Source organism: Tuber melanosporum, assembly GCF_000151645.1.
Source record: "Tuber melanosporum whole genome shotgun sequence assembly, scaffold_25, strain Mel28".
NCBI classification, from domain to species: Eukaryota; Fungi; Ascomycota; class Pezizomycetes; order Pezizales; family Tuberaceae; genus Tuber; species Tuber melanosporum.
This window is the reverse complement of record NW_003298919.1, coordinates 136962-162900: the sequence shown is the minus strand read 5'-3', so window position 1 is coordinate 162900 and position 25939 is coordinate 136962. Positions and strand designations below refer to the sequence as shown.

Genomic DNA, 25939 nt, shown 5'->3' with positions numbered 1-25939 from the left:
TTCCATATGAATTTGTGAAGAGCCATACTTACAATAGTACCGGGGAAAAAACAACCTGGATGCAGTCAAGTCAATCCTCCGGATGGGACAAGCGGCAGGGGACCATACAGCTTACTATCTTTGCTGATGGTATCTCCAGAGTTAAACCATTAATCTTTCTCAGAGGCAAGGGAGTAGGAGCAACAGTACTTACTGAAATGAAAGAATATGACCCACGGGTTATAGTCAAGTTCAATCCTACAGCCTATGCCAATAGTCAGAATATGATTGAATGGTTAGAGAAACAATTGATTCCTGTACTGGAGAATCAACCTACCTTGTTAGCACTCGATCTGTTTTCCGGACACAAAACAAATGAGGTGCTTGATACCATGCAAGCGAACAATATAACACCGAGTGTTATTCCCAGCGGCTGCACTGGCCTTGTGCAGCCTCTCAATGTTTTGGTAAATAGGCCATTTAAAGACATCCTAAAGGTTAGTATATTTCATAAAATGACTATAGGAGAGGGAACTCACCGGGGTGCTCGAAAGAAGAAATAAAAAAAGCAAGAGCTAACACACTAATAGGATTCGTTAGAGGCAAAGCTAGACGAAATAGAAAGGGAGGAAGAAGAAATTATTGACAGGGGGGGGAAGGTTAACTGGGAGTAAGGTGGAGCGGAGGCGAATTGCAGTGACCTGGGCGGTGGGAGAGGCATGGGAGTGGTTTTCGGTTAAGAAAAAGGCAATCGTGAGGAAGGCATTCCACATTGTTGGTCTTGCGCTTCCTATAGATGGGTCAGCAGATCATGAGATTTCCATAAAGGGTATAGACACAGTATTTCTTACCGAAGGATTGAAGAACGTGGAGGGGGAATGTATTATTGATGATGAAAATGATCCTGTAGAACTTGATGAGCATGAAGATGAAGCAGAAATATATTTTGAGTAACTGCCAAGAAAGACTGAGACTGATATTGCGCCTTACCTGACGAATAGTCTTAATATGATTCACCTTAATTCAACTCCATAGCACATGGTCCGCTTATTCGAGTTTTTACGGTATCTTGTGGAACCCTACGCCTAAGCCCTGCACTACCCACTCTCTCGGTCCAGATTCCAGGAGCCACCTTTATCATTCCATCATATCAACCTTCAAGTCGAGCTTCAGACTACCAACCGCAACGCGAATGGACCCAGCCTACAACCACCACAACCCCCGCAAGCGACGACGGATCGCATCGCCGACGCCATCGCCGCCGCCATCAAAGGTAGGGGAAGCTGAAGAAGCTACAGCGTGCGTGATATGCCAAGAGGCAATCTCCGAGAGAGCCGTTGCGAACCCGTGCGGGCATGAGTACGATTATATCTGCGTACTCACGTGGATGGAGGTTAAGCCCCTATGCCCACTGTGCAAGGTTGCGATCGAGTGGTTAGAGGTTGGGGGCGTTAAAGTGAGTTTCCATGACCTCCCGTATCATATGATTTTGAACTAATAATGTAAAACCCAGCATAACGTCCCTAGGAAACCAGCGCCTTCGAAACCCACTTTCTACTCCTCCTCTTCAACTACAACCGACACCCGCAGGCGCCCCTACCGTCCTCGCCGTCCCCGATCCCCACCCCCCTCCTCAATCCTCACAAGACGCCACATCTACACGCACGGTCTGCGCTCCAGCCATGTAGGCGCCAACCGGCTAAGCAACCACACAAACTTCACCCCGGCAATCTTCCTCGCCTCTGAGCACCTGCAATCGCGCGCGCGCGCCTTCATCCGCCGCGAACTCTCCACGTTCGCCTTCCTGGCGGACAACGCCGAGTTCGTGCTCGAGTACGTCATCGCCATACTAAAGAGCGTGGACCTCAAGAGCGCGAGCGGTGCCGCTGAGGACATGCTCGCTGAGTTCTTGGGTAGGAGGAATGCCGGCGTTTTCGTGCATGAGCTTAATGCCTTCCTCAGGAGTCCGTACGAGAGGGTTGAGGAGTTTGATCGATGGGCGCAGTATCCGAGCCCCGAGAAGGGGGCGGGGTTTGCGGAGTGGGAGAGGGAGGGGGGTGGTGGGCATGTTGAGAGGGAGAGGGCGCGGGTGAGGGAGAGGGAGGGTAGACGGGATAGATGGTCGACCGGCGGAGGTGTAAGTGCTAGAAGGGCCGATAGGTATAGACCGGCGGTGTAAGCTTGTTTCATATATACATCAACTCCGTTCTACTGTATATCCACTGGCCGGTTGGCTACATCATAGCATGGAATTTGGGCAAGGAGTTTCTTGTTTCCCCCTCCCCTTTTTTTTTAAAAAAAAAAAAAGAAAGAAAGAAAGCGCTCTATATAGTTACATACCCACAAGCGCAATTTATACAATACATGATATGATTGCAAGTATTAATCAGACGTCACCGGTATCTCCCCTCTCCCGCTCGGCAAATATATCTCTAGAAGTACGATAAGCCCTCTAAACAAACCAAAAAAAAAAAAAAAAACCTATCTAAAGCCACCTCATCCCATCCCAACTCCCACCTCCAACCCCGCAGATCATGGTATCTAGCCTATCATATCATACTCAAAAACTTTCAAAAACCATTACCCTCACCCTTCCTCCTCCTCCTCCTCCAAACAAGAGAAAGATGAAATAAAATAAAAAACCATCACAAAAATCAAACTAATCAATGTCATCCTCCGAAGTCTCCACCGCACCAGCGTTTTTCTTTCTATGACCATAAAAGTCCACCTGACCATTCGGCAACAGCACACCGGTACGATCATAAACCGTCCTAGCGCGCAAGTTTTTATCCATCTCCCAGTACCCGGTGGCTAGCTTCCTAGCGATAGCTTTACGCTCCGCAGCAGCAATCTCACCCGCTTCGCCGCCGGCAATCCACGCGTGCGTCGCGCTCTCGTATTTACGGACTAGCTCCCCGCGGGCGGATTGGAGCGTGTTTTTGCGTGCCTCGTCTTCCAGCGGGACATTCTCGTCGGGGGTTGGCTCTACGTATGTGTAGGTCCAGTCCTCGCTGCCGCCCAGTTCTCTGGGGATGTTTTCTTTAGGGATGAAGGCTTCCATGTCTTCGATTGTTTTGGTAAAGTGGATTTTGGAGGCGACGACGGGGTCGAGCCAGCCTTTGATTACGGCCTATTGGGATGTTAGTGTCGTGGCATTAGGGTAAGAAGAGTGGACCGAGAGAGGAGTGTAATCACCCAGATGCTTGAGAACAACCATGGGGCTTTATGTACGAGGCAGATTCCGAGACTCTCGGGGTAGTGAGCTTCGAAGCATTTGATCAGGTATTTTACAGGGGCGTAATCCTGTGGAAGTTAGGTCTCTTCCGCTATTTCCCGTTGGGGTTAGGAGTTCTTACCATGTTCGCCATAGAAAACCCAGTCATATCAAAGACAACCGCCTGTAGAGTTAGTGCGATATTTCGTACAACTCATGAGAAGATTGCTTACAGCAGTGTCAACCGGAGGCTGCAACATCAGCCTGGCCGTCTCCATGATGTAGACTGTGTACCGTTCAAGGCTCTCCTCACTCTGCTCACCCTGCTTATGCAGTCTCACTCGGACAAAACATATAGGGCGGCCTTCTTTGTCCAGTCCATGGAGATAACACTTTCCCATACGCAACTGCATCATAAAGTCATTATCCTTCTCCGCTGCTGCTCCGCCTTCGCCCTTCCCGACAACAGTTTGTACCTGGCAAAACAATCCCGTCAGTAACGGCTCTCATGCATGGGGCCGAGGCAAGACATACATTCATGTCCTTGGACCTCCAATTCATGGTAGCGACCATCATTACCAGCGCCTTGTCCACGTCCCACTTTCTCGCCCTCAGAAACCTCAGCAGCAGCGCGTCAGGGTTGTCGCACTTAACCATGCTCCAGAAGGCATCTCGCAATTCGGACGGGGTCTGCGAGGCTAGCGCAGCTTTGAACTCCTTTGTGTGACCATACTTGTCATCCGAGGCGTCAAGCGCTATGTCAGCACCCGCATCGGTCGCGGCTGGCGGCTCCTTCCTTGGAGCGCCAGTTTTTTCCTTCCGGCTAAGCAGTCTCCCGAGCGTTTTCTTCTTCTTGTCCGGTGAGGTGTGCGACGTCACGGGGTCGCCGTTCTCCTCGGCAGTAGCAGGGGCTTGGGAAGGGGACTCGGAACCTTCCGGTGCACTCACGCCGAATACTTTCAGTGCTGTGTTCCAGAACTCCTTTAGCTTGGCTTCCTCCTCTTTCGTTAGTGTCTCCGGACGCCCGGGAGCAATTGATCCGGGGGTGGACATGGTGGGCGTCAGAAAGATGGGTTGCGAGGAGGAAGTCTTTTGAGGGCGGAAGGAATGCAGGTGCGAAAAGTTAGGATTCGAGAATTTCGCGAGAGCGTACGCCGCTATTACGACTGCGACTGGTAGCAGGTAATGTATTGGACGGGAATAGCGAGGGAATCTGGGTATAGATGGCGACGATGAGGAGGAGGAGAAGGGGGAGAAAGAGGAGGAGAAGCTGCGGAATGCTCTTTGTTGCCGCGGACGTGAGTGGATATAGGAAGATGTGCCTGTGCTGCGCAGGAATGTGTGAGGAAGAGATTTGAACATCACCCCCTCCCTTCTTCTGGGTGGGCCTCCCCTTTCTGTGTCCTGGTGAAAAGGAGGGAGAGCTTTAATTTTTCTGGGTGAAAAGGGTAATATATTTTGAGTTTAGGGGATTTTTTTCTCGAATTTCCTATATTATAATAATAATGTATATATTTTTCTTTTTTCCCCCTTCCTCTCTCTCTCTCTCTCTCTTTCCCTCTACTCGAGTATGATACCGGTATTAATTCCTTTTTTGGGTCAGAATAAAGCAGCCCTAACCCGCTGATTCCGTACTCGAGTACCCAATTGGACCGGAATGGTGACGAATATGATAGAATGTCACATAAAAGGGCAGGAAATAGGAAGCTCAGCCACTGAGAAACACTGAGTGTAAGATGAGAAGAGCAAGATGGATGGACATCTGTGTGACAACCAACAGTAACTCGTAATCTGTATTAGTAGCTGTTGGGTTGAAAAAATGGGTGATGACAAAAGAAAGTTCGTATACTTGTTATCCTATCATCAGAGCGGTAGAACTATCGGTACCGGAGCTTGTACTGCGCCGCATGTAACGCGTGAGACTTCTGGAAATGAGTTCGGCTGCGAGATCCTCCGACCATCCACATCACGTCACCCCCCGTCCAACCCTATCCGTGACACAGATGTCACGGGTGACGATACACTTGTGACCCAGAGCCGAGCCCGAGCAGACATGACTGTCAGGTCATCATCCATTTCTTCATCCATAACTTATCACACCGGCATTCGTCCTGTGCTCGAGTACCCCTTCTACACTACCACCGCCACCACTACCGCCAATATGACAGAAACAGCTGCTACTCCCTCATCGTCCAATCGTCAGAACAAGTCTGGATCTCGGCCTCCCTCTCGTCCGCATACTCCGCTACGCCGCTCCTCGCGTGGTTCCCTTGCCGGTAAAACGGTTGATGATGCTTTCCCGCTCAACGCACTCGAACCTGCATTCGCCGAGCTCTCGGATGCCGTGACTACCCTAGAAGTTAATATGGCGGATATGCAGATTATGCATGATAGCTTATCCAGGTTTAGCGAGAGCTTCGCTAGTTTTCTCTATGGATTGAACATGAATGCTTTCTGCGTGGATTTTACCGAAGTTTGTCCCCTCAAATCTTTCAACGTAACGGAGCCAGCTTAATGGTTTCTCCCGTAGGCGCCGGTTCAGGAGTCATTCAAGAGAGCGGAGGAGCATGAGGTTACGTTGGGTTTGTTAAGCTTGCGTTTGGTGGTTTGAGGGGTTTGCTCTGACTTCTCTTAGGTCGATCGGCGGGCCGTGGTTCACAGCATGGCGGTTGGAGATCTGATTATGACGCTGAAACTACATTCTTGTGTGATCCCCCCCCTTCCTCTTATAATTGGGAGCCTGACCTTTTATCGTAGAACAAACGACCAATCCTTCGTTCACGAACCCGCTCCACCAAGGGTCCCGACCCCTACAAAGACCCCTGCCCGCCGTGGACCAAGGGGTGGTCGGGGAGGGCGGGGCAGTGGGATCGCTAGGGGAAGGGGGGTTCCGAGGTACAAGTAATGAATGGGAGATAACGAGGGCTAGTTTTTCAATCGTAGCATAGCGTGGCAGCAGTGATAAAATTTAAAATTACTTGTATGTTTTTGGCAACGTACTGAGTAGTAACTTTTACTCCAAAAGACCTTCACATACAATAGTGCTAATATATTGACGAAAGGTTACAGCATTTTGACTATAGCATAGTTTGCAATAATATACGCAAGGCCACTTGTATCAATACCGGTATTCTTCAATTAGACTACCAAAAAAAGGTGACAAACCAAAAACCCAGGGAACTTTTAAAAACTCCCGACTTCCAGCTCCCGAAGCCAAACACCCATCAAACCGTCACGCAAAATCAACCTCCAAACAATAAAACACCACCATCAATCATCACACTGCAGCCGCCAACTCAAACAGAGCCCAACTAACCACCAAAATGTCTGCTGCGGCTTGTATCTTTTGCAAAATCATCCGTGGCGAAATCCCCTCCTTCAAGGTTTTTCTACCCCACTTCCCAATCTCTCCCCACTCTCCCCCTCTCCGCTCCCCGCACTCCAATCCGGAAAAGAAAGAAACCCACACAGCACTGACCAGCACACCCTATAGCTCCTCGAAACCGACAAAATCCTAGCATTCCTCGATATCAATCCTCTTTCTCGCGGACACGCTGTAATCCCCACCCTCTTCCACACCTCCCCCCACAATCAAGTGGGCAAATGATTAACCCACATCCAGCTCCTAATTCCCAAAACCCACGGCGAAAAGCTCCACGACGTGCCCGACGCAGAGCTCAGCGAGCTCCTCCCCGCCGCAAAGAGGCTCGCATTAGCGGCCGGTGCAGTGGAGTACAACATTCTGCAGAACAACGGACGTGGGGCGCATCAGCTTGTCGATCATGTTCATGTCCATATGGTAGATTCTCTTATCGAGCCATATCTTGTACAGGAGGACGGAGGGCTAACGGTTTGGTGGGGTGGTGATAGATTCCGAAGCCGAATGCGAAGGAAGGGTTGGGGATTGAGTGGCCGGCACAGGCTACTGACATGGACGGGTTGAAGGCGCTGTTTGAGGAATTGAAGGCGAAGATTTAGAGAGGGGGGCGGGTGATTGGGGATAAAGTATTGCTTTTCAATAGGTGGTATATGGTTGTGCAATTCAGTTGCTACCTATGATAGTAACAAAGTATCATACCTAACTTGATATAGAAGGAAAAAAGGTGTGAAGACAATTTAAGCAACCCAATTTCTCTCTCTCTCCTCCCTGCCCCCCCCCCCACTTCCTTCCTTCAGACGTCTTGTCGAATCAGGCCCCGTGAATTTCCCTGCCCCGTTTCCATCAATCTATCCACCCCCCCGAAAGCCACTCGCTCGCTCGCTCGATCGCTCCCTATCACACAATCGTTCGCAACGAAAGAAAAAAGAGTAAAGTGAGCAATCGAACCCGACCGAAAGAATGGTAATCGGAAAAAGAGGGAAAAGGTGAGGGTAGCGTAGATGGCATAGTGATGAGGGTGTATAGGGTTTGATGTGATTTTGAGAGATAAATGCATGTAGGGCCAGGGCAGGGTATAGACAGGACGTCAAACGGTGGGGGAGCGATGCAAGAGGCAGGAAAATGGTGATAGCGGCGCGACAAATAGTGATATTCTATGCATACACTACAAATGAACGAAGGAGAATACGTACGCTTGCTTGATCGACAAAGTGAAGTGAACAAAGCAGTAATATAGGAAGGAAAGCGGGAGGAGGAAGCTTCCATCTATGTTTCTCGCAAAAACTCGTTTTTCGAGTCGGAGAGGGGAAGGGTCGTTTTCCTGTGTGCCAATTTTGCCCCAACTTATGTCCGTCCCGTCGGTACGCAAGGAAAATCAATTTCGACTTGCAAATCCCATCTCTCCAGACAATTTTTTCTGAAAGACGTGCACCGTCCGTTCTCAAACTCCCATCCTTCCGGGGACATGTTTTTTCCCTAAAATCCAAGCGAAAAGGGGCCGGAATATGGTGCATGTATACAAACTATTTTCCGGTCTTTCCATTTCTCTAAGTAATTTTAGTCTTCGTCGGCTTGAACAGCCCGCGATACCCCACTGCCGCTCCGCCGCCACCGCTCCTCTTCCCTACCCCGCCCAGACAGCCGCTCCTCGCGCTCATCCGTGCGTCCCTTGTTCTCTTCAACTCCACCATCCCCCTCACAGCGCGAATCTGCGCCTCGAATGGAACAAGTTCACCACCGCTCACTCGTCCCGCCTCCTTCAACCCCTCTCGTAAACCCACCAATTCCCCACGCAGCGCGACGTACTCCATGCCGACCCTCTCGACGTACCCACGCGCCTTCTCTTCATACGTGCCCACAAGCGCGAGTAACTCCTTACTCTCGCTGTAGTCCACTCCGCGAGCGCGCGTCCACAGGGTAGTCTGGGCGCGCTCGATCGCGGTGAATTCCCGGACTATGGATGCGTAGATTGGCGCGTGTTGGTGGGAGAGTGTCCTCAGGGAGCGCAGGATTGCGCCGGTTTCCTGGGCGAGGGCTGAGAGCGTGTTGTTGATGTGGTGCGCCAGTATTTCGTGGGCGGTTGAGAGGTGTTGCGTTTGTGAGGGCAGGAGGTGGTAGTAGTGGTGGGGGTTTTTCCTCAGGAGGGATTTGTAGAATGGAAGTGGTGGGGGGAGGTGGTGGTTGAGGTGCTGGAGGGTTTGGGCGTTGGCGGAGTCGAGTCTGGACTTGTCAGCTTTGGTATGGTAGGAGGGGGTGGGAAGTGACTTACTGAGTGAGTGCTCGACTGACGGTGCTTTCAAAGGCCTGGAGTAAGCCTGCCACGTCTCCCGCTTGAGTCGCGAATTTGAGGAGGAGGTCCGAGAGGGTGTGCTTGCAGTCTAGGTCGCTGTGTTGGACTACGGTGCTCAGATCGCTGACAGTTATCTCACTCTGTTTTAGCAATCTGGCAAGAGCGGGTGCTGCAGCGACGCTTGCAAGGCTCTTCTCCAACGCTGTCTCGGTCGAGAGGAGTCCCGGGAAGTCTATAGTGGCATATTGCGAAGCATTATACCCCTCGTAAGCATACCTGGCCTGCGCCAAAGGTGTCTCCGTCATTATTCCTGCCATTAGGAATCTATTCTGCAACATGACCAAGCTTAGACATCCGAAGAGGAGCATTCCGAAAGAATAACTCCTGCGATGACTCTGGAGGTACTTCAAGTAACTCCCAAAGGTCGCCTTCGATCCGTGCATGCTCCCGAAGATGGAGCTCTCGCTGACTCGCGAAGACGAAGAGGAGGAAGCCATGGGGATATCTTTAGATTGCCTAATAGAAGTCTTGGGTTCGTCTAAAACCCAACCTTTTTTAGTTTTGCTCGAAGCATGAGTGACATTTCGAATGAGCATATCAAAATCCCATTTCGTCTCGAAGAGACTGTCGAAGCTGGGGATGCCGCTGGTCTTCCTATCCAGCCTCGGCTTCCTAAACACTCCCGACTCCTCCTCCCCCCGGTGCACCGGAGACGGCACGAGTGCATGAACACCGCTCTCCGAACGCTCACTAACTGGCGATGCAATCGTTGACGTCCCCTCCCCCTCCTCCTCATACTCATACTCCTCCTCCTCGCCCTCACTCATCCCGACAACCATCCCAGCAGCAACCACCGTCCTCCCCGAACCCCCGCCCTCCCGATTACCACTCCAATGCACCCTCCTCCCTCTCTCCTGTTCCCCCCCACCATACGACTGCAAGAACTGCGCTGTAATTGGAAACGGCAGGTCCGCGTTCGGGTTGAAATCCCCAGCATTCCCGCGCGGGAGCGCCAGGCGATGGTGGAATACCTGCTCGCGCCGGGACTGCTGCTCTGCCAGCCATTGCGCTCTGCGTTCGTAGATCGGGACGCGATTGTACCCCTTCAGCACCGAGAAGGTGGCTGACAGGGAGGTTTCCGCGGTGCCCGTGGAGAGTTCCTCCCAGGGATCCGTGGCTTCGGTTAGCGGAGTTGTTGGCTGGGAGGTGGAGGAGGAGGTTGGTGGAGGGGTGGTGGTGGCTTCGGCGGTCTCTAGGGGCGAGGAGGGGGAGGACATGGCTTCAGGGTCATTCTTCTCTTCACTAGTTGTTCGGAGAGTAGCAGCGTCCATATTGGGCGCAGGGGTTGTTTATCTATTCTTTTTTTTTGATATGACTCAGAGCAATTCACTCACATACCGGTACTCGAGTAAATAAATAAATAAATAAGGAGTCAAGAAGAAGAAAAGAAGGAAAACAAAGTGTACCTCGTACAAGTACATGTGCGAACTTTTAAAAAAAAAGAACAGCGGAAGCGCCTCCTCCTAATATATATACCCCCCCCCTCCCCCTGCACACTCCTCCGCCTTATCTCACTCTAATAATCACGCGTGCGCCTATGAGTAATACCACAACTGCTCTGCAGCACGGCTTGACTCCCCCTGACGAACCAACGAACCAAAATACTGTACCGATAAACAATGACTTGCATTGTGCCTCGTGCAGAGTGCCATACGGTACCGTACTGGACAAGTACCATCAACGAATTTCACCCCTGACACTTATGCTCCGCCCTTTTCGTCAAGGCGGGGAAAGAGGGCCATGGGGGGGGGACAGATACATATATATATATAAAGTCCTTGTTCGCGCGGGGTTATGATTCACTCGACGAGTTGCACTTTTGTCACGGGGTCTGCGTGTGAGTCGCGTGTTGGAAGCGTACGTGTGCGAAGTCGGTGTCGCGTGCAGAAGTGGGGGAAGGGGAAAGAGTCACTGGGAGTACTGTACAAGTACTGTAGGTTGGACTCGGCAATGCAAGTGCGGGTGATCGACTTGGAGGATTACCCGTAATTTAGGTCTTGGGAAGCGAAAGGTGAGTTTGGGACGAGTGACCAGATGCGGGGAGGGTTGTTGTTGTGCTAATTTAAATTACTTGTATGATACCACAATCACCAGGTGCTACTTTCTTTATATAATATTATATCTATTACTAAGCGGAAAAAGAGTGTACGAGTACTTGTACAAGAGGCTTAAGAACATAAAATTTATCAAGAGGGTCGGTTTTTAGTGTACAGTACTAGTACAGTACAAGTACTCGAATAGTTCTGGTTTGGGATGCTGGAGGCGTTGCTAAGCATTTGGGCGTTCGAGTGACACGGGGTTTTTTTTCTCTCTAGAACCAAACCATGAGCTTCTTTGTTAGGCTCTGCCCGCCCAGTTCTGGATAGCAAACAGTGATTGCAAAAAAAAAAAAAAAAAAACTATGATTACCCAATAACCCACGTTTCTAGAGTGATAATAGAATAAAACCGCACCCTAACCCCAGAGAGACCCACCCTACCACGATACAAAGCAATAATAAAAAGCAAAAGAAATTAATGCTTTTCTATATAATCTTGGTTTTCGATAGTCACACTCTTAGTCTGTTTGCAGTGGTTAGCACAATTTCTAGATAAATAATAGAAATAGGAAGGGTGAAGAGAGGAATGTTTTACCATGTGATTGACTTTATACACTCCAACCAGCCGTGCTGCGAGTTCAAACATGTTATTTCTCAGAGAGATAACAATAAACTGGGCATTCTTGGTTCGTTCCTTGATATACGAAGCGACAATAGAGACGTTTCTGAAATCCAACGCAGCATCAATCTCGTCCATGACGTATAACGGAGTGGGTTTGTAATGATGTAAAGCAAACACCAACGCAAGGGAACTAAGTGTTTTCTCACCACCGGAAAGATTGGAAATGTTCTTCCAACTCTTTTTCGGCGGCATAACACTGAAGAGAATCCCCTCTGAGAAGGGATCTAAACTGTCGACAAGCTCTAACTCAGCATTCCCGCCCATAGTGATCATTTGGTACATTTCCTTTAGCCGTAATGAGATCGCGCTAAATCCTTCCATAAACTCTTCGAGTCGTCGTTTCCGGAGGTCATCCACCCGCTGTTTGGCAGAATCACGCGCGATAACTGACTCTTCAAGGTCCTTGCTTCGCCTTTGGTAGTCCTCAACGCGCTTACGGTACTCGGCAAGGACGGCCATGTCGACGTTCACGTTTTGCAGTTTTTCTATTCAGCATTCAAATCAACATCCACCACAACGGGCCGCTTTGAACGGGGCGCGAACCTTCTAGAGCCGCAATCTCGCCGTTCAATTGAGCCTTATCCATATCTGCCAGTTCATCTTCAGTGTACTCAGGCAGACTAAGGTCTTCTTCAGTTGCCTCAGCACCATCGCTGCGACCGATATTAGTACCAAGCCCAGACCCATAACCGCAGTAACAACATACCTAACACTTTGCAATTCTAGCTTGCTTAGCTCCTGTTCCCAGTGCCTTAACCTCTTCTGGTTATCTACAAGCGCCTTCTGGTGCTCTTCCAACTTATTCTTCATCTCAATTTCAGCAGCCCTAGTTTTGTTGAGTTCGCCTAGCTTCTCATCAAGTTCTTCCTTAACAGCAGCAAGTTCCTCTGACTTCTCCTCGAGATAAGCCTGTGCCTCTTCCGCCTTTGCGTTATCGGCTTCGGCCAGCTTTGCATGGTCCTGGATCTCCTCATGCAACTCCTCAAGCTCAACTGCGATATTCTCAAGCTCTTTGGTGCTGCCGTTGAATGCCTTTTCGGCCTTTGTTCGACTCTTTTCGGCCTTTGTTCGGGCCATGTCGGCATTGGAGAGTTGTTCGTTCAGCGTCTCGAGCTGTTCCCTAATGCCGTCCACCTTGGACTTCTGTGATCTCAACTTGATACCGCCGACCTCCATGATTAGGTTCTGCAGGGACTTAATTTCGTCCTCTATCCCGGCAGTTCCGGAGTTGAGTCCCCCAATTTCTCGGCCCAGCTGCTTAATCCTACCCTCAAGAGTTGAAACTTGTTTGTCATCTACCTTAGAGGTTTTGCCTTGTGCACTCAATTCCCGGATCCGTTTCTCCAAGTCTGTCCTTTGTTTGTTCCCAGCTTCGATCTCGAGCACAATCTTAGAAATCATGACTTCTGCCTCTGGTATACGCCCTTTTATATCCCTGAGAGTTGACTCCAGCTCGCCTCGCTGTTGCTGAAACTCCTGGAAGATTCTCTCCTGTGCGTCTCTATCGGCTTCCAATTTGGCAACTGCTTCCTTGGAGGTATCGGCGACAAGTTTACTCGACATCCTTCCCTTAGAGACAGTTTGGCCACCTCCAGTCATAGTACCCGATTTATCAATCAACTGTCCCTCTAGTGTCACAACCCTCCATCTTTTAGCTCCGTACGCAATACGGTTGGCTTGTGCAAGGCCATTCGCAACAAGGGTATCTTGGAGGACGCTGTAGAAGGCAGGAGCAAGTACTGGGCTCTTCGGCTTGACAAGGTCGAACAACCTAGGTACATTCTCTGGCGTTTCAATTGCATTAAGGTTTCTAGAGTGAAGTTTGTCGAGACAAATGAAGTTGGCTCTTCCAAGGTTATTCTTTCGAAGGTAGTCAATACACTGTTGACCTGCCTCAACGCTATCCACAACCATGTTGTCGAGCTGGGGACAAGCAGTCGAGATGGCGACATCATATCTAGCATCAATCGTTCCAAGATTCCCGAGACGGCCATGGAATCCTTCGATTCTACCAGACTCTTTCAATCGCATCAATCCAGTCAAGACGTTACCCTGAGTCTGTGTGGCAGCAAGGGAGGCCTTGGCTTCGTCGGCCTTCTGCCTTGCCCCAGAAACGTTGTTCCGTAACTGCGGCTCCCTCTGGTTTATCTTCTCGAGCTCAGTCTGCACTTTCTGACCCTGCTTGCTGAGCTTCGCAATCTCTTTCTGACAATCCTTGAGCTCCTGTTCCTTCTCAGCGCGGGACCCGTCGATGGCAGCAATTTTCGTTTGAGCCTCCTCCATGGCATTCTGACTAGCGTTGTTTTTCTCATAAAGTATATCAAGCTCACTCCGCGCAACCGCAATAGCAGACTGCTTTTCATTGATCTTTTCCTTCCACGGTTCTAGCGTCTTTTGCTTAACAGCGATCTGATCCGAATATCCCTGCGTTTTCTCTATACATATATATTAACTTCATTCAAAGAAACACTAGTATCAGGAAGCTGGGATTGGCCACCTTTGAGAGTATCACGGATACGATCCAACTCCTGCTCTTCGGCACCCAAATTCGCTTCCAAAGTCGCTATCTGTTTACCAAATCTCTCGAGATCCTGCGTGTGCTTTTCAATTGTAGCAGCCGCCTCTGATGCAGCTAATCTATTCTTTTTTGATATTAGCCTGCAATATAACTCATTTAAAAATAAATCCGTGGGGACAAACCGTCTGAATAGCCTTTTGTAATTTTTTCTGCTTCTGGGTAAGAAACTTTTCTTTCTCCTGAAACTTGACATTCTCTTTTTCGCTCCTGGCTAGCTCCTTAAGGATAGCTTTTGTAGCAGCCTCCACTTCCTCCACTTCCTTAGAGCCGGCCTTGTACTTTCTCTCAAGTTTCTTGATCTCATCTTGATTGCCCCGATGCTTCTCCAGCTCCTCATCCAGTTGTGCTTGCAATTGAGTGGTCATCTCTGCGGTGACATTGATGTTCGCTGTACTATCCGCAATATGAATTTGGTAAAGCGCAGACTTTCTCATTGTGAGCTCATTCTCGTTCCGGATGAACTCAAGTGCGGCCTCCTTTTTGTCCTCGAGGCTGTTTTTTTCCTTCTCGACATGTTGTACCCTGGTAGATTTCTCAACGCAAATCTCGTTAAGTTCCTCGACTTGGGTGGCAGACTCCTCAATAGGTTGTTTATATTTACTTGTGCCGATGATATCTTCTAGATATTCTAGCAAACCATCGTCACTGTCGTGCTGAGCCTTAGGCTTCATTTGAGCAATACTCTCAACTTCGCCCTGGAGAATAAGGAATCGCTTGTGGTCAAGATCGATTCCACGGCCGCGAAGGAGAGTCGTAACCTGGGTATAATCACTCGTTCCGCCATTGATGTAATATTTGCTAGAGTTGTTCTTGAAGGCTCGACGCGAAACAACCAACTTTGAATCTGGAACCACCTCATGCCCACCGCCAGCCGCATCAAGGACTTCTTGGAAGTGGACTTCGACTTCGCAGTAATCAAGGTTCGGGAAAGCAGCCGAGTTGTGAATCAAGGCCGAAACCTTGCCTTGTCGCATCTTACTTGCGCGGAATCCAAAGACGAATAGAAGAGAGTCGATGACATTAGACTTTCCCGAACCATTTGGCCCGACAACGGACGAAAATGAAGCATGGAAAGGTCCAACTTCCTGTCTGCCAGCATACGACTTGAAGTTCATTAACACTAAGTGAGTAATAACCAGCCGAGGCCTAGGTCCCTGTTCTTGTTCCAACTGCTGTTGTTGGAAAAGAGCATTTGCCCTGGACTTCACAATGACTGGAGGATTTTGCGAGCTATTTGAATAGGAAGACGTAGGTCGTGGGGTAACTGCATCCCCTCCGGCCATCGACGATGTCACCATTCCTTCAAGAGGCTTAATAGGAGTAGTTGGTGCCGCTTCCGGTTGTGGCTGTTCCGATGGTGGTGCTACCGCTGGTGTCGGTCGACCAGATGGTGTTGGGGAGGGTGTGCGAAGCTGCCCAGTAGGTCCAAGGGCTTGTGGAAGCAGACGTGCGGGTGTCGCAGATGGCCGAGGCGTTTGCTTCTGGACAATAGGGTCTTCCTCGGCACCTTCTCCCATGGGCGTATCTTCTTGTTCAAGAGCATCCCCCTTCCCAGGCACTTGTTCTTTACCTAAGACATCCCTCCTATCCAAATCCTCCTCTATCTCTGGAGTCTTTAATTTAAGTGGGGCTTTTTTCCTTGATGTACGAGTTGCTCGAGGTTTAGGAGCAATGGACGGGGGAGCTTCTGGCTCTGCCCCAGACCGTGTACGCCGAGTTCTGGCAGTTCTCGGTGGTGCAACTGCGGGAGCTGGTGCACTAGTGATTCTCCTTGACTTACGGCGAGGTGTTGGGCGGGGGGGCGGTGTTTCATCCTCATCTTCTCCCTCTTCGGCTTCCTCATAATCTCCCTCTTCTATTGCTGGAGCTTCCAATTCCGCCTCTGACTCTGAGGATTCGACAACCTTTTTCGTACGTCGTGAGGCGGCTGCCCGCCTAGAAGGTCTGGCAGGGGTTACTGACGACATTGAGTCGCCGCAAATATAAGATGTTGACCTAGGGTATTAGATTGTCTAAAATTGAGGGTTGATGGTTGACTGTTTGTATAGTCGAGATAGGGAGTTTGGAGGGGAGGAACACGGGGAATTGTGGAGGGGAAATCAAAACATACATGACTTCTTGGCACAACAACATGAGCCTCACCTAATCAGTGCTAGCTCTTTCACTACCAATCCAAGTCCCCAGCATGAGCGGAGCGAACACAGGGGGATCTCGGGAGCTGAGAGTGCATTGCCAAGGATACTAAATCATCCCCGTAATTAGCAAATGTAGTTAGCATAAAAGTGGTACAGGGTGGGGTTTAAGCAAAATGCGACTATTGTTTCTTTGCATAAAATTTTATATTATCATAATCAAAAAAATATGAAAAAATTTAAAAAAGAAAAATATAATATTATGAAATAATTGGCATTCACCAACGAGTATGACCCCGTTTTCTGCAATGACAGCCTCTATATGTTCCGGCATTGAATCAATAAATGTTAAAAGGTGTTAGGATGACCTATATTCCTCTTATCTATATTCCTGCAACAGGCAATAATGTCCTAATAAATGTTCGTGTTCTTGTATTCCTCTTAGTCCTCATTTATCACCCCATCTGAACAGGGTAAATGATAGTATCATACTTGATATGGTTGATGTTTATAAGATAAGATTATAAGAATATAGCCTTAGGATAAGTGAGTTGATGTCTGTTTTTAACACAAGAATAAAGACTTATATTTGTAAAGTTATATAATAAGAAATAACTTAGTACCAGACACAGATAAAAATTTTTGCTAATATATATAAATTCATTTAAGAATGACTATGATATTTATGACATTTATATTACACCTAATTTAGTCTAAGATAGTGATCAATATACCTTGAGTATTAATATGATAATATTATTATAATAGTTACTTATTTTTAATTTTTTAATTTTAATTTTATTTTATTTTTAAGCCTAGATATAGCTAGTTTTTGGTAAAATTTTGTAAAAATTCTAGTATCAACCAAGTGACACAAATAAAAATATAATATTATTTTAATTTTATTACTATGCATAACTCTACTCAGAATAGTTGGTAAACTAAAAGTTATTTTTATTATTTTATTTAGGCCCTGTTTGGCATGTACCAATAAATAAATACTATTGTATTTTCTGAAAATAGCTTATAAGTTAAAATAAAAATACTGTAGTATCATATTTCCAAAAATATTATTAGGCCCTGTTTGGCTCGCAATCATATAAAAAAAATGCCATTTTTCATAAATATTGGTATTTGGCAAGCCTTTTACAATTATTTTAGGGCTTGAAAAACTAGTATTGTGACTGTCTTTAGTCAGAGGTGACTAATTATCAATATACAAAATTAGCAAATCATGGCAGATCTTGACAGCCTACCTCTAGTTGTTATAAAATGGTAGTTTTCCTCTATTCTATTACAAGTCCAGTTACTACTAAGCTTTCTACTACACCCACCATTCTCCTCTCAGTACTCTATCTTTAATTCCACTTCTAGAATTGCCTTAATTGGTACATATTCTTGGACATTGCATGCTCTCCCTTTTCTCCTTGTTAGTTACAAGTTCTTCTCATTATCATTCCTCTTGGTTATTGCCTTAACCTTTTTTTTTAATCTTATTATCTAACAATTTTAACAGCTTCCATTGCTTTTTAGCAATTTCAAGTTCAAAACCATCCTTCTTTATTCCTTAAACTACTGGAGCAATACCAACAACAGGCAATAGTATGTGGATAGATGAGATAATAGAGTGGCCTTAGTTAAGAGAATTTAGTCAATATTTATTTTATTACAATATTATTATAGTATTACATAGTATGTATCTAGGTACAAATACTAAATAAATTTTTTTCCTAAACTCTTATCTCTAATATACTCCCAACTCTAAAATAAATCTATAAAAATTCATTATAAAAATACTCTATTTTGATTTATGTGCTAAATACATCTCCATTTATTTATAAATATATGATGAAAAAATGCCATTTAAGAAAGAAAAATGATATTTTTCTTGCACACAAAACAGGGCCTTATAGTATTTAGCAATATACTTTTACTATAGTATTCTTCTTAATAAATAAAATATTATCTGATAGTTGTAATAGAGCTTGTATACTATAAGTTTGTTTTTTTTGTTTTTATTAAATATTTTGTATATAAGCAAATTATAACTTGGTTTTCTCCACATGACAAAATATCTCTTTATCCCAATCACTTATCTTTTATTTGTTGATAGAGTAAGTAGTTCTTGCATATATTCTTTGACTGAAAGTATAGAGTATTGACATTCTTGAACCTCATATCAGGCTCAAGCTATATTGGTGATAGCTGTATCAATATTTCAAAATAAGGAACCATTTAGTTGAAGGCAAAAATCATGTTTGTTATTATCAGCCAGATCTGTATTGTTGTTATGAGCTTCTTATTCTCGTATGCGAGCTAGAAAGCCCATGTTTTTGGAAGTTTCAGTTTAAGTAGAACATACAGCAGGATACTTGGTGTCCTGGCCGTATTGTGCGGTAGGAAAAGGTAGGTAGATAGGTAGAGAGTCTTGGTAACAAGGAGATCTAACAATATACTCCCTGTTTTCAAATGTATCCAGACACCTTAGCGCTAATACTGTCTGTATTGGTGCTAAAGTGTCAGGATACTTTTACAAGTAGGTAGTACTGGTAGGTGAAGACAATCTGATAAATTTCAGAATTGTCTGAGCCAACCAAGATTCGTTTCTGTAGACGGAGATTGTCTAGGAAGGCTCAAATTCACTCGTTGCATTTATGACTACTATGAGTGAAGTAAATTTAGTAAAGTAAGATAGAATTGTAAAATAATATTATATTGTTAAGGTCGCTTCTACATTGCTTGATAATGTATAAAGCTTGTAAGGCACTTCGATATATATATTCTGTATCTGAGTATTTGCGGACTACATCTATTTATTATACAATTATGTACCTCTCTGATTATAACTCACAACATCGGGTATTCTTGAAAGGTGCGAACACCCGGAGACCCTGAAAATCACTACACCCTCTTTAGCAATTACGATATAACTAACTTAGAACTATAGTGTTTCCAATAGTAGTTATCCATTCATTAAAGTCTTTAGACTTATGACCTAGTTCTCAAGTTGAACTGAGCTGACCCCAATTGTCTCCGTCATTGATGAAATGATCAGTTTCTTCTACAAGTTGCATCTGCGAAGGTAGTTATAATCACAATCTTTTCAGATCGTCTGACTTTAAACCTTCATAACTCCTTACCCAACCAATATATGTCTTCCAAAGTACTTCGTACTGATTCGTAGAAAGCTATTCTATCAGATTGACCAATTTTTCCTCGGTCGGCAACTCTTGATTGCTCTAGGTAACAGGATTTCAATTACTGTTGTAGTATCGGAAATTGTTCTCGTAACGACAATGTATTCCGAAACCTAGTTGTAACACTCTTTGAAGTCCAATGGCTTTCATAGTATTGTTCCTCAGAGTTCTAAACTCTTCTTGATATTGAAGAGTAGATATGAATATATCGGTCTCTTACTGAGATCCTTCACCATTCGATAACATTTCTTTATGTGAACACGTCCTATTACTTACAGTTTATGCCAATGATATCACATCTTTGAAGCCTAGTAACCTTCTAGATAGTTGATGGATTTACTCTGTTCCACCTTTTAGACCTAGCTGAAGGTCCCCTGACATATATCCTATTACCAGGATCTGGTCAGGCAGTTGGCAGCGACGTATCCAGTGACTTTCTGACACCTTCAAGTCTGTGGTATTATAGTTACAGGACGCAATGGAGATTGATATATATGATGATATGCGGGCCCCGTAAGGAGACCAGAAGGGGGTGTTGAAAACCAGAGATTTTGATTCCAGGTGAGGTTACCCTACTTAGATTAACTCCTAGATATCAGATCTAGGTATTGCTAACAGCCAACTACCTAAGAGGTTACTAGGCTTCAAAGATGTGAGATCTTTGGTATAGGCTGTGGTAAAGGAACCTTCTGATATGAAAAGATGGTATCGAATAATAAAGCATCTCAACAAGAAACCAATACATTCGAGCCCATCCTATAATAACTAGAAGAGTCTAGAACTCTGACGAATACTACCACGAAGGCCAATAGACTTCATGGAGTATTATAACTAGGTTTCAGAACCCGTTATAGCTGCAGGAATAATTCTTAAAACTAGAATGGCAATTGAAACCCTTGTTACCCAATGCAACCAAGAGTTGCCAACCGCGGGATTACTTATCAATCTGGTGGAATAGCTTCCTGTGAATTAGTAGAAAGTCTTCCAGAAGATATCTGTTAGTTAAGTAAGGAGTTATAAAGGTTTGAAGTCAGGCAACCTAGAAAGGTTCTGATTACAACTAGCTTCACAGATACAACCTGTAGATGAAACTGATCATTTCATCAATGACAGAGACAATTGGGGCTAACTCAGTTTGACTTGTGAACTAGACCATAAGTCTAAAGACTCTGACAATCAGATAATTACTATTGGGAACAGCATAAATCCCAGTTAGCTATATTGCAATAACCGAAGAGGGTGTAGTGATTTTCAGGGTCTATGGGTGCTCAAACCTTCAAGAATATCCAATATTATGAGTTATAATCAGAGAGGTACATAGTTGTATAATAGATATATGTAGTCTACGAACACTCAGATACGGAATATAAATATCGAAGCCCCTCACAAGCTTTTAGATAATATCAAGCAACACGGAAGAGACCTTAACAATATAATATTATTTTTACTATTCCATTCTACTTTACCTACTTTACTTTGCACTTGGTAGTCATAAATAAAACGAGTGTAATCTGAGCCTTCTTAGACAATCTCCATCTACTGAGATGAATTTTGGTTTACCTAGACAACTCTGCAGTCTATCAGGTTGTCTCCACCTAACAGTCAACACTGCCAATACCTGTTTCACATCCAGATTCTGGAAACAAACTATCTGTTAGGCGGAGACAACTTGATAGACTTCAAGATTGTCTAGGCCAATCAAGATTCATTTTGTAGATGGAGATTGTCTAGGAAGGCTTGGACTTGACTCGTTTTGTTTATGACTACTAGGAGGGAAGTAAAGTAGGTAAAGTAGGATAGAATCGTAAAAACAATATTATATTATTAAGGTCTCTTCTCGGTTGCTTGATGATGTCTAAAGCTTTGGGAGGCACATCGATATTTATATTCCGCGTCTGAGTGTTCGCGGACTACATCTATTTATCATACAACTATATACTTCTTCAATCGTAATTCGTGACGTTGAGTTTTCTTCCAAGGTGCAAACATGTAACGATCCCTCTTTAGATAGTTAGTGCTTGGCGACGGGGAACGATACTTCTCTTCCTGTCTTCTTCTTCTCTTTGTCTTACGATAGCTCTAGGCCTCTGCATACGTTACCGATAGTACAAGACCGTTGTCTTCTACCGGGACCGCCTATCGTAAGCTTTCTCTAACTCTTCTTCGTAAAGCACCTTCTTTTGGCGTTGCAATAAAGATAAAGATCATAAAGGTATTTTATATTCGTTAAAGTAATAAGTAGGAAAAGTACTTAGAACAAAGCGTGAAGAACCTATCTTCCTCAGCCGCATCGGCCTTCTTATATAGTGTTCTTCCCGCCTTTAGTCATGTGACCTAAAGTGGTCACATGTACAAAACTAAATCATAACAAACTAGTCATATGACCAAAGTGATCACATGCTCAAAACCCATGACCTCATAGCGAGGTCATGTGCGAAACTCATAAACCAATCATAATGCAATAAACAAGTCATATGACTCGACTGAGTCATATGCACAAAACCCATGACCTCATAATGAGGTCATGTGCGAAACATAAATCATATGCGCAAGGCTTACCCTTAAGGCACACTCATAAGGCATACCCATCAGGCGCATGTCCCATGACTCATACTTGAGCCATGTGCGAAAGTATCACAAATCCCACACATAACTAATCATAGAACCCGAATAGGTCATATGCGTGAAACAATAACATACCTGTGACTCATGACCATGTGTCACGTGAAAACCCTTTTCTTGCTAAGCCACGTTCGTGACAAAACACCTGTGGACCCTGAAAACTATCACACCCTCTTTAATATTTCTTCTTAGGAAGCGTGTTGCCCCCGATAGTAATATCCCGATTAGCAGAGTCTTTAGACTTATAGCTTAGTTCTTAAGTCGAACTGAGTTGGCTCCAATTGTCTTCGCTATTGATAAAATGATCAGTTTTATTCACGGCTATATCTGCAAAGGTGGTCGTTATTACAACTATCATAGGTCGTCTGACTCTGATTCTTTATAACTCCATACCTAACAGATAGATTTTCTCTGGATGACTTTCTATTAACTCGCAGGAAGCTATTCCACCAGATTGGTAATTAATCCCACTGTCGGCAACCCTTGGTTGCCCTCTGGGTAGTAGGTTTCAGTAATCATTGTAGTATTGGGAATCACTCCATGACTACGACATGTTCTGAAACCCAGTTGCAACACTCCGTGAAGTTCGTTGGCTTCTTGGTAGTGTTTTTTGGAGTTCTAGACTCTTCTGGTAGATGTAAATGTATTGGTCTCTAGTAGAGATCCTTTACCATTTGGTATCATCTCTTTGTGCTAAATCGTCCCATTACCTACAGCCCATGCCAAAGGTATCATGTCTTTGGAGCCAAGTAACTCTCTGAGTAGTTGATGGAATTACTCCGTTCCACTTCTCAGGCCTAGCCGAAGGTCCCCTCTCAAATACCCTGCAAACCGAATTCGGTCAGTTGGACGGCAATGACGTATATAGTATTATTCTAACACCTTCAATTCTGTGGTAATATAATCACAGGACGCAACTGAGATTAATATATATGATAACACGCGGGCCCCGTAAGGGAGCCAGAGGGGGGTGTTGAAGACCAGAAATTCTGATTCTGAGTGGGGTTACCCTACTTAGGGTGGTTCCTAGGCATCGGGTTCTGGTATTCCTAACACCATCACTTCTCTGAGAATCAACTACATAGTAGATGCCCTGAGACACCATGAAACCAATAGTCAAGCGAAATAAAAGATTAAAGTAGTAAAGACCGGAATCTAGAATCTGATTAATAAATGACAAACAAACTAGGAATCTACCCTTGTTGAGCTTCCTGTCTATATTAATGCTGAAAACCTAGATACTCTTGGTTTGTTTCCATACAAGGCAATATTCAGCCATCAATACCCTCTCCTACCTACAACACTCTTCATCAACTCCTCTATTCCAGCCTTAGATGATCACATAAATCAACATTAAGTTATCTGGAATGATAATTTTCAAGCTATCAAAGCTGTATAATTCTGAATTACAAATACTCCCCGGAAGCAACAACACAAGTATGTCCCTATTCCAGCAAGAGATATACTTATAGTCAATAGAAACATGTTCATTACCGATGTTGGATGCAGTAAGAAACTAGCATCCTGATGGTGAGGACCTTTTAATGCACTTGCTTTCAATAAGTATACAGAAAACTACACTGTCCAGATGGATAAACAAATGTATTACTACAATGCCACCGTTTTCCATGTCTTCTCTATTAAGTGTTTCTATCCAAATGATGATACCAAGTTTTCTGGAAGAATCCATTTACATCCAGTACCTATTACCATTGATAAGAAGGAAGAATAAGAAGTTGAAGAAATCTGAGACCACTGCCTTTAGCATGGAAGTAATTAGTTCCAAGTCAAATAGAAAGAATACCCTTCGAGTGAAAATAGCTGAGAACCACTTGAAGGATTAGAGTACACTATAGACATGGTAAATGAATATTGAGAAGCCAACAAGCCAAATACCACCCTACTGCCAACTATCAATTACATTACTATGTGCTAAATACCGACTATACCAAAAACTGAGCGATGGCAATAAGAACTAAAAGCCAGAGATGGATTTTGGACAACATACTTTAAGTCGGAATTTGAAAGCAGCGATAATGAGAATCAAACTATAGAGCAGGCTCTTAACAATCTTATCTAATCACCAAATACCATCTGAATACCTTAACAATGTCAAACTATAAGGAGCTCAATATGAGACAGCGATACCAGCTTGTTGAACTGTTGTTGAACTATGATGTTATCTAACCTGAAGACTATTTTGCTATCCTCTGGGTAGACTATTGCTCTGATTTCAATGAGGCATGTGTGGAGGTAGATCATGAGTTTAGTATTCATAACGACCATAATTTACATTTCCTTAAATCCTGTTATTTTGTTAAAACTTCTGTTTGTATTTGGTGTATTAATAACAGAAATTGAATGTTAACAGAGAATGAGTTCTTTGAGCCTTCTGAGAACTCCAATTTTCAGGATTATTAGGTTTTATTTTGTTTTAAACTGTTGTTTTGTTTTGGAGAATGTAACTGGTATGGGTACTTGGTTAAGAGCTTTGTTTTATATTTTGTTTTAAGTATCACTTTGATACTTAGTTTGTTTTAAGTACTATTTGATAGTTGGTTTTGTTTTACTTTTTATTTTTAAGTATCGCTTAGATACTTGGTTTGTTTTAAGTATTATTTGATAGTTGATTTTGTTCTATATTTTGTTTTAAGTATCATTTCAATACTTAAGTTGTTTTACAAAAGTGTATCGCTTGATACCTTTGATTAGTTTTGTTCATGCTAGACATAAACAGTTTTGTGTATTTAAGACCACTTGATTCCACGATAGAAAAGGCAGACTTTAAGAGACAGTATTTCAATATACTTGGTTGAATAGTTACTTTTTTAAAGTTTTCTCAATACATCTTTGAAGCCTTCTTTAGTTTACAGCTCTTACCTCCTCTCGACAAAAGTAGGTCACCTGTCAACTATCATATCTTATCTCAAAATGTGATTAGCACCTTGAGAACATGTTACACACAGTACCTTCCTGAAAGCAAAATTTGTATAAACTTTACTTCTTGCTGTTGAAAATGACACAAATGGTAAGAGCTTGGTTCTTGCTTAGAGTATGGTGGAGAGTGAAAACACAGAGGATTGGACGTAGTTTTTGGAGAAATTAATGTGAGCAATCCCACAAGTCCTAGATGCTACTTTTATTAGTGATAAGAACAAGGGTCATATGACTGCTGAAAGAGTACTGGGTAATCAAATAAATCGCTTTATTTATTACCTCTACTTATATTAAAACTTTAAACAGTTTTGCAGTATCGCATATTTTTTCTGGTTCTTAGCAAAATCAAAATCAGTTAATGACTGTCAAATCAAATTTCAGGAGCTGTGAGAAGAGAGTCCCAAAAGTGCTTACTACTTAGAAGCAATTGATAAAGTGTTATAGGTTGATACTTTTTCAAGAGGTAAATGATACAGATGTAAAATGTCAAATGTTGTTGAATCGATAAATAACTCTCTAAAGCGTGAGCAAGCGATGTTAATTCTTGATATGCTTAATGAAATTTGGCACAAAACATTGAATCTACAATACAAACAATATAACACAGTGTCACAAATATGGCTTGGCATAAAAAAGGTTTTCATGTGACACATGGTTATGAGTCACAGGTATGTTATTGTTTCACACATATGACTCATTCGGGTCATATGATTTGTTATGTATGGGATTTGTGATGCTTTCGCACATGGCTCAAATATGAGTCAAGGGACGTGCGCCTAGCAAGTATGCCTTGCGAGTGTGCCTTGCGGGTAAGCCTTACATGTATGATTT

General features: G+C 44.5%; 7 protein-coding genes; 4 read left to right on the top strand and 3 right to left on the bottom strand.

The window, feature by feature from the left end:
- Positions 1-1206: 1206 nt before the first annotated feature.
- On the top strand, positions 1207-2158 carry GSTUM_00006219001 (uncharacterized protein; the record flags this gene model as incomplete). XM_002838405.2 has 2 exons in its annotated part: positions 1207-1435; positions 1493-2158. The coding sequence occupies exons 1-2, from the start codon at positions 1367-1369 to the stop codon at positions 2156-2158; spliced, it is 735 nt and encodes a 244-aa protein (XP_002838451.1). The 5' UTR covers positions 1207-1366.
- An 86-nt stretch (positions 2159-2244) lies between these two features.
- On the bottom strand, positions 2245-4427 carry GSTUM_00006218001 (uncharacterized protein). XM_002838404.2 has 5 exons: positions 3728-4427; positions 3427-3669; positions 3336-3377; positions 3175-3282; positions 2245-3109 (listed from the first exon to the last, which is right to left on the bottom strand). The coding sequence occupies exons 1-5, from the start codon at positions 4244-4246 to the stop codon at positions 2639-2641; spliced, it is 1383 nt and encodes a 460-aa protein (XP_002838450.1). The 5' UTR covers positions 4247-4427; the 3' UTR covers positions 2245-2638.
- Positions 4428-5012: 585 nt separating this feature from the next.
- On the top strand, positions 5013-6176 carry GSTUM_00006217001 (uncharacterized protein; the record flags this gene model as incomplete). XM_002838403.2 has 4 exons in its annotated part: positions 5013-5666; positions 5724-5775; positions 5829-5898; positions 5951-6176. 4 exons carry the CDS (start codon positions 5013-5015, stop codon positions 6096-6098), a joined length of 924 nt encoding a protein of 307 aa, XP_002838449.1. The 3' UTR covers positions 6099-6176.
- Positions 6177-6516: 340 nt separating this feature from the next.
- GSTUM_00006216001 (uncharacterized protein) lies at positions 6517-7171 on the top strand (the record flags this gene model as incomplete). Its single annotated transcript, XM_002838402.1, has 4 exons — positions 6517-6576; positions 6687-6749; positions 6816-6992; positions 7064-7171. 4 exons carry the CDS (start codon positions 6517-6519, stop codon positions 7169-7171), a joined length of 408 nt encoding a protein of 135 aa, XP_002838448.1.
- A 717-nt stretch (positions 7172-7888) lies between these two features.
- GSTUM_00006215001 (uncharacterized protein) lies at positions 7889-10329 on the bottom strand. XM_002838401.2 has 2 exons: positions 8842-10329; positions 7889-8792 (listed from the first exon to the last, which is right to left on the bottom strand). The coding sequence occupies exons 1-2, from the start codon at positions 10191-10193 to the stop codon at positions 8120-8122; spliced, it is 2025 nt and encodes a 674-aa protein (XP_002838447.1). The 5' UTR covers positions 10194-10329; the 3' UTR covers positions 7889-8119.
- Positions 10330-10716: 387 nt separating this feature from the next.
- On the top strand, positions 10717-11050 carry GSTUM_00006214001 (uncharacterized protein; the record flags this gene model as incomplete). XM_002838400.2 has 1 exon in its annotated part: positions 10717-11050. One exon carries the CDS (start codon positions 10717-10719, stop codon positions 10909-10911), a length of 195 nt encoding a protein of 64 aa, XP_002838446.1. The 3' UTR covers positions 10912-11050.
- A 385-nt stretch (positions 11051-11435) lies between these two features.
- Positions 11436-16254, bottom strand: GSTUM_00006213001 (uncharacterized protein; the record flags this gene model as incomplete). XM_002838399.2 has 6 exons in its annotated part: positions 14343-16254; positions 14140-14284; positions 12349-14077; positions 12186-12295; positions 11556-12127; positions 11436-11483 (listed from the first exon to the last, which is right to left on the bottom strand). The coding sequence occupies exons 1-6, from the start codon at positions 16185-16187 to the stop codon at positions 11436-11438; spliced, it is 4449 nt and encodes a 1482-aa protein (XP_002838445.1). The 5' UTR covers positions 16188-16254.
- Positions 16255-25939: the final 9685 nt, after the last annotated feature.

Bases quoted from the DNA above. Each gene is read 5' to 3' on its own strand.
- GSTUM_00006215001 (XM_002838401.2), bottom strand. From the start codon at position 10,193: ATGGACGCTGCTACTCTCCGAACAACTAGTGAAGAGAAGAATGACCCT. The intron at 8,793-8,841 runs GTAAGTCACTTC...TGACAAGTCCAG, and splicing joins GTCAGTCGAGCACTCACTCA to ACTCGACTCCGCCAACGCCC.
- GSTUM_00006218001 (XM_002838404.2), bottom strand. From the start codon at position 4,246: ATGTCCACCCCCGGATCAATTGCTCCCGGGCGTCCGGAGACACTAACG. The intron at 3,670-3,727 runs GTATGTCTTGCC...TTGTTTTGCCAG, and splicing joins GGAGGTCCAAGGACATGAAT to GTACAAACTGTTGTCGGGAA. The intron at 3,283-3,335 runs GTAAGAACTCCT...TAACTTCCACAG, and splicing joins GGTTTTCTATGGCGAACATG to GATTACGCCCCTGTAAAATA.